The 21,275-nt window shown below is 35.0% G+C and overlaps 2 protein-coding genes across 2 annotated transcripts; one reads left to right on the top strand and one right to left on the bottom strand.

The window, feature by feature from the left end:
- Window positions 1–499: 499 nt before the first annotated feature.
- Window positions 500–1,324, top strand: LOC133336292 (uncharacterized). The gene has a single exon (XM_061544578.1). The coding sequence runs from the start codon at window positions 500–502 to the stop codon at window positions 1,322–1,324; it is 825 nt and encodes a 274-aa protein (XP_061400562.1).
- A 7,435-nt stretch (window positions 1,325–8,759) lies between these two features.
- Window positions 8,760–13,607, bottom strand: LOC133336281 (fibroin heavy chain). Its single transcript, XM_061544567.1, has 6 exons — window positions 13,556–13,607; window positions 11,677–11,692; window positions 10,812–10,877; window positions 9,642–10,741; window positions 9,087–9,568; window positions 8,760–9,014 (listed from the first exon to the last, which is right to left on the bottom strand). Exons 1-6 carry the CDS (start codon window positions 13,605–13,607, stop codon window positions 8,862–8,864), a joined length of 1,869 nt encoding a protein of 622 aa, XP_061400551.1. The 3' UTR covers window positions 8,760–8,861.
- Between the last annotated feature and the right edge of the window lie 7,668 nt (window positions 13,608–21,275).

Genomic DNA, 21,275 nt, shown 5'->3' with positions numbered 1-21,275 from the left:
AAGCAGACCACAAAACTTAGAGTAGTGTTTAATGCCTCGAATAAAACTTCGAATGGGCAGAGTCTTAACGACATATTGCACGTAGGTCCAACTTTACAACAAGATCTAGTTCTTCTGATACTTCGTTGGCGTGTATATAAGTTTGTGTTTAACTCGGATATTACTCAAATGTATAGACAAATACGTGTTCATCCGCAGCATTCGCCGCTTCAAAGAATTGTATTTCGTGATTCGATTACCAAACAGGTCCAAGATTATGAGCTGCAAACTGTGACCTTTGGTGTAAATTGTGCACCATATTTAGCAATTCGTACGCTTTTACAACTGGCAGATGATTCAGAGAACGAATTTCCTCTCGCTGCACATATTTTGCGAAAATGTATGTATGTTGATGACGTTTTAGCAGGAGCTCACGACCTCGAAACTGCATTGGCAGCTAGGGACCAGTTGATACTCGCACTTTCCTCTGCAAAATTTGAACTTAGAAAATGGACCGCCAATGACAAAACTATTTTGGCTCGTTATCGTTTCGTTTGTTGAAGCTAGTAGTTCCAAACCCCTGGGCATTAGGTGGAATGCGCGTTTAGATTGTTTCTACTTTGAAGTCTGTTCAATTGGTGACAAACAAAAATATTCTAAGAGGGAAGTACTTTCGGCTATAGCGAAGCTGTTCGATCCCTTTGGTGGGCTAGCCCCAGTTATTGTTACGGCGAAAATGATTATGCAGAAGGTTTGGTTAGACAACATTGGTTGGGATGATTCGCTTTTGGCGGCTACTGAGGCCGAATGGAAAAGGTTTGTGCTATCATACCCCCATGTTAACTCCATAAGAATCCCTCGATTGGTTCAGTATGTTCCTGGATGTTCTTCTGAATTGCATGTTTTTTCCGATGCCTCTACAAAGGCATATGCGGGGGTAGTTTATATTCGTGTTGAGTCCCCAGATGGAAAAATTTTCGTCAATTTGCTATCGTGCAAAACAAAGGTCGCCCCATTAAAATCAGTATCGCTGCCTCGCTTGGAGCTTTGTGGAGCAGTTTTGGCTTCAGATCTTTTGAAAACTATAGTTCGGGAAATAGATATTGAATTCAGTAGAATTTATTGTTGGACTGATTCCACTATAGTGCTTGGTTGGTTAAAGAAAACCCCCTCCACTTGGACAACGTTTGTCGCAAATCGTGTTAGTCGAATACAAGAAAATATTGGCAATTATAATTGGTACCATGTCAAATCTGAGGAAAATCCCGCCGATTTAGGTAGCGAGGTACATCCCCGGCAGAATTGTCTGCCTCCCGCCTGTGGTGGCACGGGCCAAGTTGCCTAAGTAAAGATAAATCACAATGGCCTCTTCGAAATCTTGTGTCGATAGATACTGACCTCGAAATGCGAACTGTTCGTTCACATTTTTCGTTCTTTTCGCCTACATTTGAATATATATTGTCAGACTTTTCAAATCTGGATAAAGCGCTTCGAATCCTTGCATATGTGTTTAGGTTCCTTCGCCAAACTCATCCCCGGTATAGAAACCATTATTACTACCCCCTAAAACAAAATTCTTCGTCGGAAATAAATGATGTTCGTAGTAGGTTGATAATTATTGCGCAAAAAGTATATTACGCAGAGGATTACAAGAATCTAATTGATACAAAGTCGATATGTGGTAAGAGTCCTTTAGCCCCCCTAAATCCTTTCGTTGATGACAATGGAGTCATGCGGATGAACGGCAGATTGGCCGATTCACCAACCCTTGCATATTCTGAGCGTTATCCCATAATTATCCCCTATCGCAGTACTTTTGCTCTACGTTTGGTAGAATATACCCACCAGAAATGCGTTCACGGTGATATTCAGTTGATGTTGAGAACCTTGAGATTGGAATATTGGATTCCTCGTATGAAAAATCTCATTCGTCTCGTAGTTCGACGTTGTAAAGTATGTATTTTAATGAAGAAACGTTCTTGTAGTCAATTTATGGCTGCCCTTCCGCAAGAGAGAACAACCCTTAATCGGCCATTTACAAATACTGGTGTGGATTTCGCAGGACCATTTGATATAAAGTCCTATCTGGGTCGGTCCTGTCGCATTACAAAAGGCTACGTATGTGTTTTTGTTTGTTTCGCTACAAAAGCAATCCATTTGGAAGCAGTGTCGGACTTATCGACTGCTAATTTCTTGGCCGCCTTGCATAGATTTATTGCTCGTCGTGGTTGTCCCCATTCCATTTTTTCGGATAATGGAACAAATTTTGTTGGAGCTTCGCGGGAAATTCAAAGGAATTTCAAAGATTTCTTACGAGAAAGTGCCGATTCAGTTTCCTCATCGTTGTCCCATCAGGGCCTATCGTGGCATTTTATTCCTGCTGGTGCCCCTCACATGGGAGGGTTATGGGAAGCTGGAGTGAAAAATGCATTTTCAAAAGCAACCTCGAAATCTAAAATTCACGTTTGAAGAATTAGCGACAGTTTTGGCCAGAATCGAGGCATGTTTGAATTCTCGCCCCTTGTCTCCCATGTCGGAGAATCCAGTCGCGTTGACGCCAGGTCATTTTTTGATTGGTGCCCCTTTGTTAGCACCCCCTGAACCTCTCATCACGGAGCAACCATTAAGTTTAGTTAATCGGTTTAGGAAAGTTCAGGCCCTCGCCCAAAAATTTAGTTTGAGGTGGAAAGAGGAATATTTAAAACAATTACACATGAGATATAAGTGGAAATTTCCATAACGCGAAATTGCTACAGATGATCTTGTCGTTGTTCGTCATGATCAGCTACCCCCGACTTCATGGAAATTAGGTCGTATAGAAAATGTTTATCCCGGTTCTGACGGTCACGTTCGAGTCGCCGACATTCGAACTGAAAACGGCGTTGTAAGACGGCCCATTACCAAGTTGGTCGTTTTAACCGACCACACTCCGGCGTCCCACTAAATTTTGTATCTTTTTATTAAATAGTATGTCCGCAAAAGTCTACACTGAGGAAGAACTTTTGAACGTTGATGACGGTACGGAGACTGTTGGACCTCGTCCGAGCAAACCCCATGATGGAATTTCATCGGCTGCAGTTGAGACAATAGCGGCTGTACAAATCTCAGAGCCTGGGTCCATTGATGATTCATCTGCGGCCTCACATAAATGTCGCCTTTGTGATCGCATGCACCCGCTGGATAGATGTAGTGACTTCCGGGTATTGAATGCTGATATGCGAAGAAGAATAGTTCTAAAATATAATGACTGCATACGGTGTCTTGCTAAATCCCACTAAGCCAAGGACAGCCAAAGCAAAAGAAAATGCGCTGTATGCAATGAAGATCACCACACACTTCTTCATGACGAAAAGAAGACCGTGGCTAGACCACACAATAATCGTCGGCGTCGTCCGCATAATGATTACCGAAATCGTCCGAGATCAAGTCCGTATAGTCGTCCGACTGAAAATGTGTCCAGCACACAACTAGGTCTTTTAGGCTTTATGTCCCTTCAGACTGGAATAAGTTTATCCCCGACATTGATTGTCAAATTGGCTTCGTCCGGCCGTCCCACTGTCGTACGGGCGGTATTGGACCAGTGTAGTAGGCAGAGTCAGATATGTGCCTCTCTGGTTCGTAGTCTTCGGCTCCCTACTTCCCAAATCGATGGTAGCCACATATGTAGGCTGACCCTTAGCTCTATTTATGACCGGAGTCAGTCCATATCAATTGTAGCAGTGGTGAACAATTTGGACCATGCGTTTACGCCTACAGCGGCGATTCCCGATAGCATTAAGGACTCTTTTCTTGGTCTTCCTTTGGCAGATCCTGATTTTAATAGGCCTGGTCGGGTGGCCTTGGTACTCGGGCCGGAAGTCTATGCCAGGGTCATAACACATCGGGTGCAAGCGACGCCAGGGTTACCGATAGCCCATTATACCATATTTGGTTGGGCTTTGTCGGGCATATGTAACGTGTAGCGTTACAAAATGTTAAAAAAAAAATTGAATTGAATTGAAAAAATGTTTTGAATGAAAAAAAAAATTGAAAAAAATGAATTATTAAAGAAAATTATAAAAAAAATATGTATTGTATTTAATTTACAACATCTCAATATGTTGTAATGTGGCCGGCATGTATAATTTCGATATTAAATTATATTTTGTTGTCGTACGTTACAATGGGTTAACGCATAATTATTCATTTAGAGCATCGTTGAAATCTGTCAAATGTCAACAGATTTCAACGAGTGGCGAATTGCGCCAAAGCCGCCGCTTTACTTCATATTCTGATCGTTGTCTCTTTTTGTTATTGTTGATTGATCCGCTCTTGTATCGTGTCGATATTAAGTTCGCGCTCCCCGCATATTGTTGCACACAGGTAGTATTGTTTACCAAAACACACATAATTATTATCAATAAAACTCGGCTTCTGCCTTTATATTTATACATAAAAACTAATCGTGTTTTTATTTATTTATTTTGTGGTGATATTGTTTTCTCCCCCTTATTACATTTATCCCGCATTGGCGCAAACATCAATAATGCCTTTGGCATTTCCAGATTGCCCGCTATCAAAAATAGAAAGTTTTCTTTAACCACAAAAAAAACAACAAAATTTTGTAAATTATTTTTCTTCTCTTTCAAATCTTTAAAAATATATTTGCAAAGTTACATCAAAAATGTAAATTTTCTATAAAATGCTTTCAGGAGTTTTCATAGTCAGGACATCTGATTGAAACTCAATTGTTCCTACAAACGCAAGGAGTGAACACTGTAACTTGTTCATAAGAATCCTGCAAAATGATAGCAAAATTCTCGACGAAGCCAACTTGAATTACAGCCTAATCTTGATTAATTTTTGTTTTTTTTTTTTAATTCTTTTGTTAACATAGTAGTGCATCTTGGATTTAGGTAGTTGTGCTTGCAGTTCTTCTATTGCTCTGGCTACCGACGATTTCAATTTAATTTCCTGAACAAGACCATCTTCCAAAAAAAGTTCGTATCGTAGTCGAATAGGAATGATAATAAATCCATGATACAGTCTCGCAGTAGTGTTATATTTCCAACAAGTTTAGACAGCAGATCAGGTTAAAATTCATCACAAAGTTTTTGTAGCGCATCCGTCTAACTACTTTAAAAACGATTGTTTCGTCCGGCAAGATACATCAATTCACTCTGGTTGCTTTCCAAAACTTGCGCATTCCTTCAGCATTTTTCGGTCTTTTTAATCATACCTCATCTTATTTTTTGGACCATTAGCTCAACAATTCCTTATTCGTTGGCGAATTTTCTCTATTTGACTTTGCCACCATGGTTCACTATAACAGCATTTTCCAGGGGCACACACGCACGGCAAATATCAATATAAAACTAATATATATTCGTTCATCTTATTAACTAAGAAGAAAAACTTCCTTTATCTGTAAAGAACATTTTCTATATAATTTTTATCTCTCTTTGCAATTTCATTTTCCACCTATAGGTGGAACATGTTGTTTTTGTGGAATTCGTGGGGGTACTCTGTATTCCGATGCGTAAGAAAAATTGTACCGGATCGAGTAATTCGTACTCTCTAATTCGTTTTCGTATCTCCTTTCGCATATATTTTACGCAAATGTGGCACCACCGCACTCTGTAATAGGAAAACGTGTGCCAAACTCCTTAAGCGCAAATATCTTGCCTTAAAAAAAGCAAACGTAAAGGAAGCGAAACATGTAAGTAAGCAAAATTAAAGGTTATATTTATATCTAAATTGTTAATTATTTTAGGGAAAAGCCAAAAAGTTACGGACTCAGCAACGTCAGTTTCAAAATTTTGTAGATTTTATGGTGCAACACAGCGATTTGGCAAAGGAACAGTTGCAGAGTTCAAATGCGAAACAACCCGCCAACAATTTGTGGACAAATCTGGCTCATGACCTCAATTCAAATGGTGCGTTTGAGTTAATGATACAGAGTACCAAATTGTACTCTTAACGCATTTAGCTTTCGCAACGCAATACGAGTAACACCCCAGGCATGCGACAAAAATGAATTCCGATCTATAATAGAATTAATTGCGTAGTTAGCTTATTCAGAAAACAAACAAACATTTTTTTCGCATAGAAATAAATTTAAGGTAAAATATATATTGTTTCTTTTATAAATTGGTATTTTTGTTCTTATTCTTTCTTTTTTCAAACCCAAAATAAATAATTTTAAAGAATTTTACAATGTGGCATTGCGAATGATATACTAAAGCAAAAATATAAAAATGAAACCAAACAAAAATCTTAAAATCAGTTTTTCCAAATCAGTTTGTCTCAATAAAATTCATATATAAAATACAATGTATTTTCCTATTCTTTTTTATATTTTTACTAGACCCGTCAAACGTTGTTTTGTCTTATCAAAATTGCATCAATATAGGGTTGGTAAAAATTAACGAATTCATGGAAAATATATTTCAGAAATTTTACGCCAAATTTCCACAATAAAAATATGCATAATATTTTCCTCATGACGGTGAACCTTCATTTACTGATACGCCAATACATTATTATTATATATCAGTATGTGTGGTATTTCAGTTTGTCAATTGGTCCAAATTATTCTACCAAAATGGGAGAAAGTAAAGTTTTGATCTAACTATTCCTATCTCAAAAGATAATTTAGTATTGATCCTTTTCCTTTGAATTATAAAAATTGGTGCAGACGTTATTGAGTTATAAAAGTGTAAGTAACACAACATTCGATTACTACAATCTCCGACTTCTTAATGTTTTTCTCAAAAATTTCTTTGGTAAAATGTAAGTCAAATTGCATTCGTATTTATATATACTTCCCGAAAATAAGAACATTTTCAATAATACCTTCCATAGCTAGCTAAATTGTTGAGGTATTTGTAATCTTATGGATAGAATATTTTTCATGGATATTTTGGTATAATCTAAATATAACAACGTGTGTATATTTATTGAAATCTTTTAACAAATATAACAGGTTTTGTTTTCTATTTAGAATACGTTCAGGTTTCAGCCAATGATTCAGATATATTGTAGGATATATGTCATGTGTTGCTTTTATAACTTAACAAAATTGGCTCGCCATCATTGCTTCATATTTTGATAGTACGATTGAATACAATGAAATTAAAAACAAATACCCTATAAATTTGCGTTGAATTCGCTATTTCATGTAGGGTAAGGAACTTCTCCGTAAATTGTCGGTATAGTATCACTTTATGGTATATGTCTCACATAATGGTAGGCAAATAGGTCCAGTCGTTCCTTCAAAATAAGTTTTTCACGATTTTCGCGGAATTTTCTCAAAATTTTCATTCACAAAAACCTTCCCGCTTCAATTACAGACAACTAAAAAGAATTTTAGTTGTCTGTAAAAGGAGTCAAATCGGTCCTGTCATTCTCAATTTATGAGTTACTATACATTTTTTACATATTTTTTTAAATAGGTTTAAATTAGTTTTACTTCAATTTGCTAAGTTACTCTTTTTTCATTTGACTACCACGCTCAGTATACCGTCAACACACGCCGATTAAGCAAGCACCCAATCAATAATCCGGGAAAACGAAGATGCTATATATCGCGTCATCTGTCGGACGAACTTAAAATTAAACAAAAACACTCCTCACGCGCCATAGAGCATATACATAACGTTTGGTCAAAATCGGTGCAGTAGTTCTTGACTTACGGTGAAAAACACAAAAAAATTAAATATTGCGTCATCTGTCGGATGAACTTCAAACTACACAGAACCATTCCTCACACCCCATAGAGCATGTACATACAATTTTGTCCAAATCGGTGAGGTACTTTTTGAGTTTAGCGATCACGAACATACACGTAATTTTTATATAGAGATATATAGAGATAGAGATACCCTTCACCACACTGTGGTACAGGGTATTATGTCTTTGTGCATATGTTTGTAACAGGCAAAAGGAAACGAGATAGAGAATATGCATAGAATCACATTCTAAGTCGATTTATGCATGTCCGTCCGTTCGTCAACAAAGTACCGGTCGCATTTATTATCCGAATTGGATGAAATCTGGCATACGTTATTTATTTGGCCCAAGGACGAACTCTATTGAATTTGGGAAAACTCGGTTCAGATTTAGATATAGCTCCCATATATACACTGCGTAGCATAACTATAGCCGCACCTTTGATTCAATTGGTATGTTAGTTGACAAATAAAATTGACCCATTAAGTTATGGTTCACAATAAAACGATCAAAACACATATTATTCAACAAAAATAATTAATTTATTATTTATGGTTTCGCCAAATTCTGCACTTTCAAAATTACATTCCGATCGGAATCTGTAACATGCCTATATATTTCGGTGTTCTCTACACATTTCAATATATTTCATTTCAATACAATATGTAAACAATACTCATAAAAGAACTGCATACATTTCAATAAATTTCAAATATACATGTCCGACTATCCGATACTACCACTTAAAAATTTATACTTTGTATAGAATTGCCTAACATCTCTATGTTCGACGCATATGTTTTGCACAGCATCCGTTTTCTTGCCGGATTTTACTAGACCTTTACCTCAGAGAAAGCAAACGCTATCAACAAAAATTATTAAATAATTTCTATTTTCTGTAGCATAACAAGTTGATTAATAATAATCCAAAATACATTTTTTTTAATTCTATCTTTTTTTTTTGAATTTTGATTGTATTATTCTTATCTATAAGAAGATTTTAGACAAACTAACTGTAACCGATTAGGAAATGTGTTGTCATAACAAAAAAAAAATGGAATTACATAAAATTACGTTTTACTATTTGTTTATTGTTTTATTGAAATTCTCTTATCAAATATTGAATCTATACGTTGTTCATTTTCATTATGACACTTTTTCGAATCCCCGCCTTATGTGTGGAGACTGTAGCTGCTTAGCTTGCCATTGTCATCAAGAGTGGTGGTGGCAGCTTTGTAGCCAACGCGGCGTCCATTGATGTCGTAGTTTTCACTTTCCCCGGTGGACATTTCCTTGTAGTTCTTTACATGGCCATCAGAACCGAACTAAAATAGTAAACAAACATAGTTATTAGACATTTCCGTTTGGAGTTGGAGCTAGGACATGCCGTCATGTACCTCAGATTGGCTGGACCACTTGGATGCCTTTTCCCAGGATTTGGCTTTGTATCCGCCAGCACCGCCCAAACCACCAGCACCAGTTGTCAAGGCAGCGGTACCACCGAAACCACCAATACCAAAGTTGGCACTGTCGTAGTTGGAATTATATTGGCTGCCACCAGCGCGGGTGCCTCCAACATTCATTCCTTGTACTTGCATTTTAGCCAAACGTTCGGCTTCTTGCATGTAACTGCTCAAGCCAGAAGTGGAGGCAGTTGTAGAGCCTGCACCAAAAGTGCTGCCAAATTGAGTGCCGAATTTGGAGTTGAAGCTAGATTCAGCACCGAATGATGAACCGAATTTAGCACCGGAATTGAAAGTAGCAGCGTCAGTCATAGCACTATTCATACCAGCTCCGAAACCAGAAGTAGCATGGTGGGATGCACCATAACCAGTTTTGAACTGAGAATTAGCTGCGCCGGTAGTCAAAGCACCAGTGGCTAAAATGAATTGTAAATTATTTTAAAATGATAAACATCCGAAATATATTTACGGATCAACAAGAATACATACTCATTGTTGGTACAACATAGGCACCGGTCACTCCACCATAGCCGGAATTCAGATTGGATGTGGTACTGCTGGTAAGACCACCAGTCAACAAAGCACCCAATTGGGAGCCACTGTTCGAAGCGGAGGAAGTTTCGTGGATGTACGACGAAGAAACGGGAGCAGTTACGACAACTTGGGGTTGGGCCGAGGAGGTTGTCACCTTACGGTATTTCATGTAGGATTCTTGGCCGCCATTGGGTGCAACGACAACTTGGACTGGAGTTTGTTGAACGCGACGTTCTTCGTGGTGAATGTATTTTTCGGCACCGCCAGAAGGAGCGACGTATTGGATTACTTGAGGTTGGCTCTGGACACGACGTTCTTCGTGGTGGTAGTACTTTTCGGAACCGCCGGAGGGAGCAATATATTGCACGACCTGGGGCTTGCTTTCTACAACACGTTCTTCGTGGTGAACATAATCTTCACCGCCAGCAGTAGGAGCGAATTGGATAACAGGGGCAGCAGTTTGGGTTTGGACACGCTTTTCAGTGTGGTGAATGTATTTTTCGGAACCACCGGAAGGTACAGTGTAAACGACAGGAGTGGCTGCATTGGTAACACGGCGTTCTTCGTGGTGATAATATTTTTCAGCACCGCCCGATGGAGCAGTGTAAACTACAGGAGTAGCCACTTGATTGATTTTTTCTTCGTGCTTAACATAGCTTTCGTGACCACCGGTGCTGCCGCTAACAATAGGAATAACAACCGATGAGCCAGTGTGAGCGCCGCTGGAGAATGTTGACTCAGAACCAAAACCGGATGTAGCGGCCATGTTAGCCGAATGACCGACACCGAAGTTCGATCCAGCTGTGAATTTAGAGCTGGCATCAAATCCACTGGAAGCACCGAAATTAGAACCAAATTCGGAGTTAGCCGAAGAACTGAAAGCAGAGTTTGCTGACGAACTAAAGCCAGAGTTGGCAGATGAAGTGAATGCAGAGTTAGCTGCCGAACCATAACCGGATGAGCCATAACCAGAGGATCCAGATCCGGAAGAGAATCCAACAGTGCCAACACCACCTACACCACCGTAGCTGCCCACTTCTTCAAATGAAGCTTGTCTGCAAAATCAAATAATGCTTGTCAGTCAATCGTACTGCCAAAGAGAATTACATTCTGCGCTCAACTTACCCATCTAAAACATCAGCAATTTTTCTCTTAGCCTCTTCCAGAGTTTGTTGGTGTTGACTGAAATGTCTTTTGAAATCGAAATGCCAATAAGAAGTTTATTTCATTAGGTAATGTGTGAGTGTGTGTATGTGAGGTTTAGGCATGGATACTATCGATTATTTGAACATCAGTAGTGGATTGTGGTATACAATTTTTGCACAATCATAATAATATCTGCTCAAAATGTTAATTTTCAATGTTAAAATCGAATTAAAAGTAAAATAAAAAATTAGGCACTACTTGGCGTGATTTAACACACCAATAAAATTATCAATGGCCGAACGGCAAATAAAAAACAATTTGGGGATTATTATTGTTCGGTCATTATTTACTGAACTCCACTATATTACTGTAAGATGCACTAAAATTGCCTCCGTTCAAAAAAGTGGAAAAGTATTTGCGTATTTAAATAAATATTCACATTCATTTCATTTTCTACAATGAGACAATATATGTTATTGGATTATTTGATAGAATTCAAATACCAATTAAAACATGTGTCCGCATATCCTTTTATAACACCTCACACTCACATATGTATATGTTTATACGTAATTTTTTATAATTAATTTTGGGTCTTTTTTAGATTTTATATTTTGTCAGTGATAAGTTTGTACCAATTCAACCAATTTGTAAAAAAATTCAAGTGCCCATAACCAATTGAATTTTTATTTTTTAATGGATGTGGTACTTACAGACTGTGAAAATCACGCCTTTAATTAAAAACGAAAAAGACAAAATAAAATAAAATTCGGCAATTGAATATAAATAAAATAAACGAAATTTAATTGTATCCACCAAAAGTTACACATTATTTCAAACATACCTCTGATGCAAATCCTCTGTAAATAGAAAGAAAAAAAAACGAAAATCAATTATTTTGTAAAACAGGATGTAGTCATTAAAAAAACCATCTTCACAAACTAATATTAAGAACAAAAATAAACTCCATGGAATATGTGTACATGTAGCAACAACATGATGGTGATATAAAAATAATGAATGTCAAAAGTTATCTGACTAAAAGATTAGCCAGACAATATTCGGACATTGGGCATTATTCTAGAAAAGTCAAATATTATGGAATAATTTTTAAATTTTATGATGATAAAATCAAATTTGATGGTCATAGCAACAAAATCTAGTTAATGAAAAATGCATTTCAATTTGTTTTATTCTTGAAAAATATGGGTCACTTTCACTTGAAAATAAAATATTTTCTAATTATTGGATTTTTAATGTTATCATTGCTCTCTATTTAAAAGTAATGATATTAAAAAGAACAACTGTTTCAAAATCGAAAATTCTGGAACGTAAAACTAGTAACAAATGTCCAAATTAGGTGGTAAATCCTTCAAAATTATTACACCGACAAATCAGATTTTGGCATTCCCAATTTTTACTCGGCCAAGATTATCAAGTAAAAGGTTTATTAAGAGAATATTATTTTGGTTTGGAATCTATTAAATTTGGTTGAAAGTTTTACTAGTTATGTGGGTATAGAAACGGGCTTCTAGTCAAAAGTTGTAAAAGTTGTTGATTATTTAAGGTTCTGGAGCTTAACTATACTGCAATAATACTATGATAGAATGACTGACTTCAGGATTAATATGATTTTGAAATTTAAGTACAAAACTTGAATAAGTCATATTTATTTTGTAAAATTACTAAGAAAAGGGTTTCACAACTTGGACTTATATAAAAAATATTGATAACAACCGAGTTTCGTTACTCCGTAAAATTCACCTTTTTAAATATGTTCACTATTTCCATTCTATGGAACTGTTACGAAATCTTCTCCAAATACATTAGTCTCAACAATTTACTTTATCTCTAAAACACAAGCTTACCGGAATTAACGATGTCATATTCTAATTCAATAATAATGATCGTCAATCTGAGAGCATAACCTCACTAACATTAATAATTAATGAAGAATTTTGAATAATTGTGAAAAGGGCTTAAACTGATATCTGACATAAACACCAAGAAGAAAATTCTTGAAAAATGGCTAAACTCGGATATAGAAAATTCTTGAAAGTTTCGATTCAGTTTCTCGTTATTTCTAATGAGATGTACTTACAATATATGCGCGTATCTTCTGACAAATATGATTCTATTAAAGGAATCAATCTGATTGATGTTTGTAGAACTACGTTTGTGAAAAATCCATCTATTTAGTTCTAAACAACTAAACCCAAGGCCCCAAAAAGTGCTAATAAAAACTTGACAATATTTTAATGAATTCCCATACTAAAATGCCCCTGCCATTTTCAGTATATATGCACGTTTTTTTAATTTAACCAAATTTTCTATTTAAAAATCAAAAATTTTTGACAATAAGGACTCTATGTCGTTAAAAATATCATTGAAGAAATCTATCATTTGTTGGGAAATCACAGTGTTAATTTTCTCAGTAGTTTTGTCACTTAAATTTATTGTAAAAATTTAAATTATTAAAACATTAAATATTTTTTTAAAGAAAAAATAGTCAAAAATTGTATTTTGTTTTCAAATTCTTTAACTTCGCAATAATTATAGTTTTTAACAGCTGTTCCTTGCTTACTACAACATTCACTTTTAAATTTTAATTTTAATTCAAATATTTTTGTTTACATTCCATTTCACATTTATTCACTCAATCTCGCATTTTTGTTAAACACTTTTTATAATAAACTGTATTATTTTGTCTTTATTAAAATTACCTGCTACAACAGCACTGAGGCACAAAGTCGCCAATACTAAAAAGTATTTCATTTTGGTATTTTATTTTTTATTTGTTAATCTCCCGTATAAGATTGTCTTACTTCCACCGCCGACTTTTCCTTAATGATTCGACTTTCGGAACTAAACATAATATTTATGTATTAGCTTTCATTAAAAAATCTCTTGCCATCCTTCCCAGAAAAAAAAACGAACACTGATAAGCGTCGAGCAAAGACTTGAACCTCCTGATACCGTCATGACCTACAAAATCGTAAAATTTGATAAGGAATATTACAAACAGCAAAAGCCAAACAAAAGCAAAGAGAATTAAATTAATAAGAATTCTAGCCATTGATCTCATTGATTTGGTATCACCGAGTTCTTAATTGCTATGTGGTCTTTTTCATTGGAAATGAACATAAATTTCCGTCTTTGCGGTCTAATTGTATTGAAGGTCTTTGTTTGTTTCTTTTAAATCGTCTGGAAAGTGCAGTTAAAATATTCGAACTATATACGATACTAATAGAAATTCATTTCTTAAACAAAAGCAAGTGAAAAAGCGTTAAGTTCGGCCGGGCCGAACTTTGGATACCGTCCACCATAGATATACTGACAGTATATATAATATATGTTCCCTATATAAAAATATAGGGAACATACCAAAAAGTGTACCTATACCGACATTTCTACAAACCGATAATGGTTCTAAATATTGGTTCCAAATAATTTTTTTTCATCCAAACTTTGCCCATCTTATTATTTCTTCCAAAATTAGTTCAAGTTCGAACCTTATGTTCTAGTTTCTTTTCTTCTTCCGCAGATGAAATGATTACAACATAGTCTTAGAACCAAACCCAAACACGGAAAAAATCATATAACTATTTTAATATAAACCAGTAAGGAAAGCAGTAAAGTCGGACGGGGCCGACTAAATGATACCTTTCACCACTTTGGGTATATTCAACAGATGAATCCTAACAGACGTCGCATTTTTAAAGCACAGAAAAATTAAATTGGATCCATAAACATGCCATTCTGCAACCGATACTAATTTTTTTCATTTCGTCAGATATATATGCTATATCTAAATCTGAACCGGAAACTTAACACACATCATTAAATTCAATACGTTGTGCCAAATTTCGTGCAAATATATATAGGGAGCCATATCTTAAATCTGAAAAATATATATGATTTTCAGATTTTCAGGAAACTTAACACACATCATTCTAGGCCTAATTCAATACGTTGTGCCAAATTTCGTGCAAATCGAGAGATATATAGGGACTTTGGTGCCCCATTTACATTAAATCGGATGAAAAAATATATGATAGCTATATCTAAATCTGAACCGATTTTTCCCAATTTCAATAGGGTTCGTCCTTGGGCCAAGTAAGTGACCTATGCCAAATTTCATCCAAATCGGATCATAAATGCGACCTGATCATATCGACTCAGAAAGTGATTCTAAGCATATTCTCAAAGGGGCCATATGTATATCTCGTTTCTCTTTGCCTGTTACAAACATATGCACAAAGACATAATACCCCGTACCACAGTGTGGTGAAGGGTATAACAATGGGGGTTATATGGGAACGACCCCAAAAAGGGGCGAATATTTATTTTTTTTTGGTATGGAGATTTGTTACCATATACGACTACAAAATACCAAATTGGAGCGAATTCGGTTGAAAAACGCGCTCAAGAACCCCAATATACAGAGATACCATTATATGGGGGCTATCCGAAATATTTGACCTACATTTTTTTTGTGGGGAGATTTGGTACCCTTTAAGAACTAAAAATACTACATTATAGCCAATTCGGTGGAAAAATACGTTCAAAGCCCTCAAAATGCCGTAAATTAGGAGGTACCGTTATATGGGGGCTACCTGAAAAAGTGGACCTATATTTATAATTTTTCGTGGAGACATTTAGTACCCAATAAGAACCCAATGTACCAAAATTGGGGAGGGTACTGTTATATGGGAGCTATGCCTAAACGTGAACCGATATATCCCATCTTCGAACTTGACCTGCCTGCCTTGATCGCCTTAGAATTTTACCCTGATCAAGATTATATATATTTTATATGGTCGCAAATTAATATTTCGATGACCATTTTTCCATTACTTAGAAGTTTTCTACAAACCTTTAGAACAGATGAAACGGCAGATTGACTCACTTTAAGTTATTTTGCAATTTGTTCTAAATTGCGCAGAATACTACAAACGTTTTAAATAACCCAAAGCCTATACTTTGCGACTTATTCGTTATTATACCCTCATCTAATAGGCTTATACACAATTTACTATCATAAAAATGTGCCTCATCGAAATATTGGTTTTAGACCCCAAGTATCTTTGGACCAAATTCATTTCAGACAATTGAGAGTCAATTGAGTGCGCCTGTCTGGCTGGTGCTCAATCGTAGTATTTATTCTGGTGCCTCCCCTGCAATAGGGTCAACATTTTGCTGAAAATGTATTCTATAATGGGAAAGGATTATCCGATTTGAACCGACGTATGTACAACCTTTTTATGACTACTTTTCTCAAAAATAATTTCCCATAGCAAACCCCTCCAAAAAAATTTCATTATTTCTTATTCTCATAAATAAAAAATATATCTATAACCTTTAACCAGACCTAAATCAAGTCTGAAGATTGGCACTTCCAAACTTTACACAGATCGCTAAACTATTACCAAACCTAGATTAAGTTCGAAAATTTGTTGTCCAATATCTAGCGATTGGAATGCCCCATTTGATCTAAATGTAATCGTAATTCTTTTACTATATTTAGATTAAGTGGAAAAAACGGGTCTCATCGGGCCACTTCTTATGACACATCAAGATCAATGAATCAAAACATTTAATTGTTAGAATTTTTATATGATGCTAATGGAGTATCATATCAAGACCGAAGTTAGGACTTGAAAGTTAATAAACGATTACGTTATTACGTAAGTAACAAAATTATAAATATTGGTGCAGTTTTTAGTTTAGCCACCACATAAGGATACCTCCCAAATTTAAATATTTGGTAGTTTGCCCACGTTTTTGAAATTCTCATTGGATTTTGCTTTATAGCTTTCGAATGAATTGCAAAATCGCGAACTATGTAGGTATCGCTTGGATTTTTCATTCATGTTTTTAGAAAATAAAATTGTACAAATACTGAAAAATTGCATATGACAATTTTGTTTGTTCAAATATGTGATTGTGTTTGTGTAGTTTGTTCTCATTTCCCATTTGATTCTCATTTATAGAACATTGTTGTAAAACTTTACATGAGATGTAAAAAGGCTCGGTGTTTTTGATAATCTTTCTTATATGAGATGTGCTTATATCCGATATCTACTGTATGCATATTTTCACCAAAAACAAAAAACAAAAACAAAGTTTTTTTCGTGGTCCAGGGACTCCAACTAAACAGAATTGGTGCATTAGAACTAAATAATATTATTCTATGGCCAGATTCCTTTCTCGATGTAAAATTTAGTGATGTTCGGGTTATAATTGTGGTCTCTATAGCGACCAGAAAATAGACAAAAATAAGGTTTGTGGTCGATTTACCTAATCATTATCAAAAACATATGTTAATATTTAGTAATGACTGTAAAAGTTGATTTGATATATTTATATACAAATGCTCTAATATAAATTAGAATTCAAGACACTGAGCAGAGTATTATGTGTTAGTGGAAATTATTTAGATTTCTTATCACATCGTTTATTTATTTATTTTTATTTTTTTAATTTTGTTTAGAAACAATTGCATAGTATTTATGTATTAGCGCCTGAAAACTTTGCATTGTCTATCAGACAGATAGTGAATGAGCAATCGATCATTTCTATTATTCAACAGCTTGCTTCCGGTGACATTGACACTGGAATTGAACTTCATATTTTTATGGATTCATCTGAGGCCAAACATAATACGATTTAAAAAATAATTGTTGTTTTAATTTGTTTCATTAAAATTTCGCACATAATAAGAAAATTTTGTTTTTATTTAAATGTATAAATAATCTTAAATAAGAGTATTTAATAAGAATATTTCGAATATTGTAGCAGAAGTTGAATCATAAAAAATTAAATACATTTCAAAAATAAAGTACATAGTGAGAGTAGCAATAAATAATCACAATTAAAGCCTAAACAATTCCAGTCTAGGAATGAACCTTGTATGTTGTAATGCGGCCATTGTCATTGATAGTGGTCTGAGCACCACGATTGCTGGTGCGCTTGCCATTAATGTCTGAACTACTGCTGTAGGAACTGACAGATACACCCTTGAAGCCACCAGGACTAGTCGAAGAAAAGCGGTTGCTTATATTTGGAACAGCCTATAAAATTATAGGAATGGTAAGTAGGTCGAGGAATCCTTAAAAACATATATAAATATGCCCAACTTACAGGATTGCCGGGGCTAATGACAGCAGTTTGGTAAGCACCTCCAGGTCCAACTGAGGCAGCAGCAGCAGAGTAGTTGGGGGCATAACGATTACCTTTTCCATTGTATTGGGATTGACGTCTGACGTAGTCAAAGAGTGCCTGTTGCTGGCGGTAGATAGCTCTGAAAAGTAATCCAGGATAAAAAAAAAACAATTAAATTTGTTCACCAATTGATTTGCTTTTAATGGGTATGAAAACCGTTACTAAGCATGTCTTTCCATGGAATATTTACTCATCATCGTCCATATAGTCGGGCATATTAGATGCCCCAGCCGAAACAAATGCATTGCCATTTACAAGTGTCGAAGCTATAGCTCTATGATATTAGGCACATTTGAAAGCGTTAGAATGAAAGGAATTTGGAATCACCAACACCAGGAAAAAACCGAAACAGAAAAAGCCAAAGAAGTTCAGAAAATTTTCAAAAGCATTACAATATGTACGGATCAAATCAAATCTTACTGTTGTTGGGCGGCATTTTGTGCCAAAATTTGTTGAGTCAGCTGCTGGTGGAAGGCGAAAGGATCTAGAAACCCGAAGTCGGGTGCATATGATCCAAACCCATAGTCGTAGTCTTCAGTATCACGCTTGTATTTAGGGCGTGCAGCTGTAAAAATAACAAGAAAACGATTACTTAACAAAAGTGCATATGACATAAAGAATGTATGTACCTTCAGTTGATAGAGAACCCACCAGGATACAGGCGGACACAACAAATATTTTCCACATTTTGATTTGTGTTTATATCTGAAAAAGACGAAAAAAGGATGTTAAGTTTATTATTCAACAGATAAATAGTCTTTCAAAGTTATTGAAAACAATACAAAGTTATTGAAAACGATAAAAAAAACAATAAAATATTAGAAACAAATGGGTTTGAAATATTTATCCGATTTTCGATTTTCATATTGCAACCAAGATTTATTCATAAGGTTAACAGGGAGGCGAATTCGAAGTCTTCATTGACTGTCAAATTTATTGTTTAAAGAATAAATAAATAAAAAATATTTTTATTTGAATCAAAATATATGTGCACATTACTATCATTACGTTTTTCTGAAAGATATATTGAGTTTTTATACTGTTCTGGTTGGTATTTTGCGTTTAAAAAGTTGGCAGCAAGAGAAGACTGAGGCATGAATTTGTCTGCCTGTTAACCTTATGAATAAACCTTGATTGCAACCCATGGCATAACTATACAAGGTAGTCTAATGCAGTCATATGTTTCCAATTTTTTCATAAATTTGCTTTTGACAACATCCAGCTTTCAAAATTTAAACGGAAATACCTTCCTTCGAAATGTACGCAAATCCTGAGTTCAGTGGCAAACACTTTTGAATCATTTATATTTATTAATATTTTAAGTTCCCTGTCTATAAAACCTATAAATATAAATTGCAACATTCTTAGTTAAATGTGGAGCTTTAGAAAAAAAATTTCTTTAATTTGTTGAAAATTTGACAATCGCCATGCGTAACATTTTATGGAATTTATTTTTCATGTTTCCATTAACAATTTGTCAAATAAGACTACCTTGTATAGTTATGCCATGATTGTAACCGAACTATTTTGTAATTTGGGGTATTTAACCAAAATATATAGAATTCTATTCGATATAATGCACTGAATATTATACGTACAGTGTTCGAAAATCTATATACCATACGGTACCAAGGATGGATAGGTAAGGTAGATAAGGAATCTTACCGTTACACAACCAATTAAAATATTTTAATAGACGTAAATACATGAATGCAATATAGATGTATTTTTTGTTTAATAACATAATATTTAATTAATTTCTATGATGTGTATATTAATCCCCAAATATTTCAAAATTTAAAATTCTAATACAAAATAAACCAGTAAGGAAAGTACAAAAGTCGGGCGGGACCGTCTATTGTATATACTTCACCACTTTAGGTTCATACACATCAAAAATTAATGAGTGCTCTTAGGAGAAAATTCATGCTATGAACATATTCAGTTGAAAAACGCAAAATTCTCAAAATATCAACTTGGGTCAATATAAATTATTTTTTGTGGTATTTTGATTACAAAATGTGACCTTGAACATATTCAGTTGAAAAACGTGTGCAAAATTCTAAAGAACTGGGTCCTCGTTCCCTTATCGGAATAGTTCCAATAATTTAAATCTGTACCCATTTCTACAAATAAGGTTCATCCTTAGGCCCAAAGTAGGAACTGTGTTAAATTTTACATGCACAGACAGGCTGACATGATTTGCAAGGAAAGTCACATTACTTATGAACATAATGAGGCATTGGTCATAGAAATCGATGAACATTTGTTCGCAATAAATGCAAACGGACGTAACTACAGAAAAATTCGAAATTGACTTATTGTTTGATTATTGTTCGTTTAATCAAACTACATGTTCACACAAAAATTTAGACATCTACCGTCAAAAACTGAAAACGATCTAATTAAAGAAATTCAAAAGGACGTACTGCAATAATATGTTTTTATTAATGCAAAAAGATGTAACCACACTCCTGTTTAAAAGTAAAGCTCGCAATATTGAATATAGAAATTCTGAACTTATATTAATATTACTTCTGGGATGTTTGGTATTGAAAATAGGATATATCGGTCAATTTGTTTGCGGTAGCCCCCATATAGCGGTCCCCAAAATTCTGTATTTTTAGGCTTTTCATCATTTTTTTTAACTAATTAGCTATAATTAGGTATTTTTGTTTACCATTGGGTAGAAAAGTACCCTGTGCAAAGTTCTATCGCTATCGGAGAAATATTTTATGTCTTTTGTGCAGCATTTAGATAAAATAGGTTGAAAATGTGTATGGGATCTATATCTAAATTTAAACCGATCTTCACGAAACTTAGCACGCATAATTCTAGACTCTTTTCACTACGCTATGCCAAACTACGTGCAAATCAAAAGAAATATAAGTGCTTTAATGCACGCTTTACACAAAATCGTATGAAAATATGTGTGGGAGCTAGTCTAAATCGACTACCGATATCACGAAACTTAACACACATCACTATAGACTCAATTTGGTACGCTGTACAAATTTTAGTCTCAATCGGATAATTGTTAGTCACTTTGTTTCACTATAATTGTGTTGTAGTTACGTTTATGTTTCAGAAAATATCATGTCAAAGGGACGTAACTGATATAAAACTTTTAAAAACAAAAAAAAATGTTTTCAAAAAATAAATACGGCTCTATAATACAGTTAAACTTTGAAAAACATTCTAGCCATTCTCCATTTTTAT

Source organism: Musca vetustissima, unplaced genomic scaffold, assembly GCF_032173495.1.
Source record: "Musca vetustissima isolate MV318-11 ecotype Yass unplaced genomic scaffold, APGP_CSIRO_Mvet_v1 utg1997, whole genome shotgun sequence".
NCBI lineage: Eukaryota > Metazoa > Arthropoda > Insecta > Diptera > Muscidae > Musca > Musca vetustissima.
This window is presented reverse-complemented; position numbering and strand designations above follow the sequence as displayed.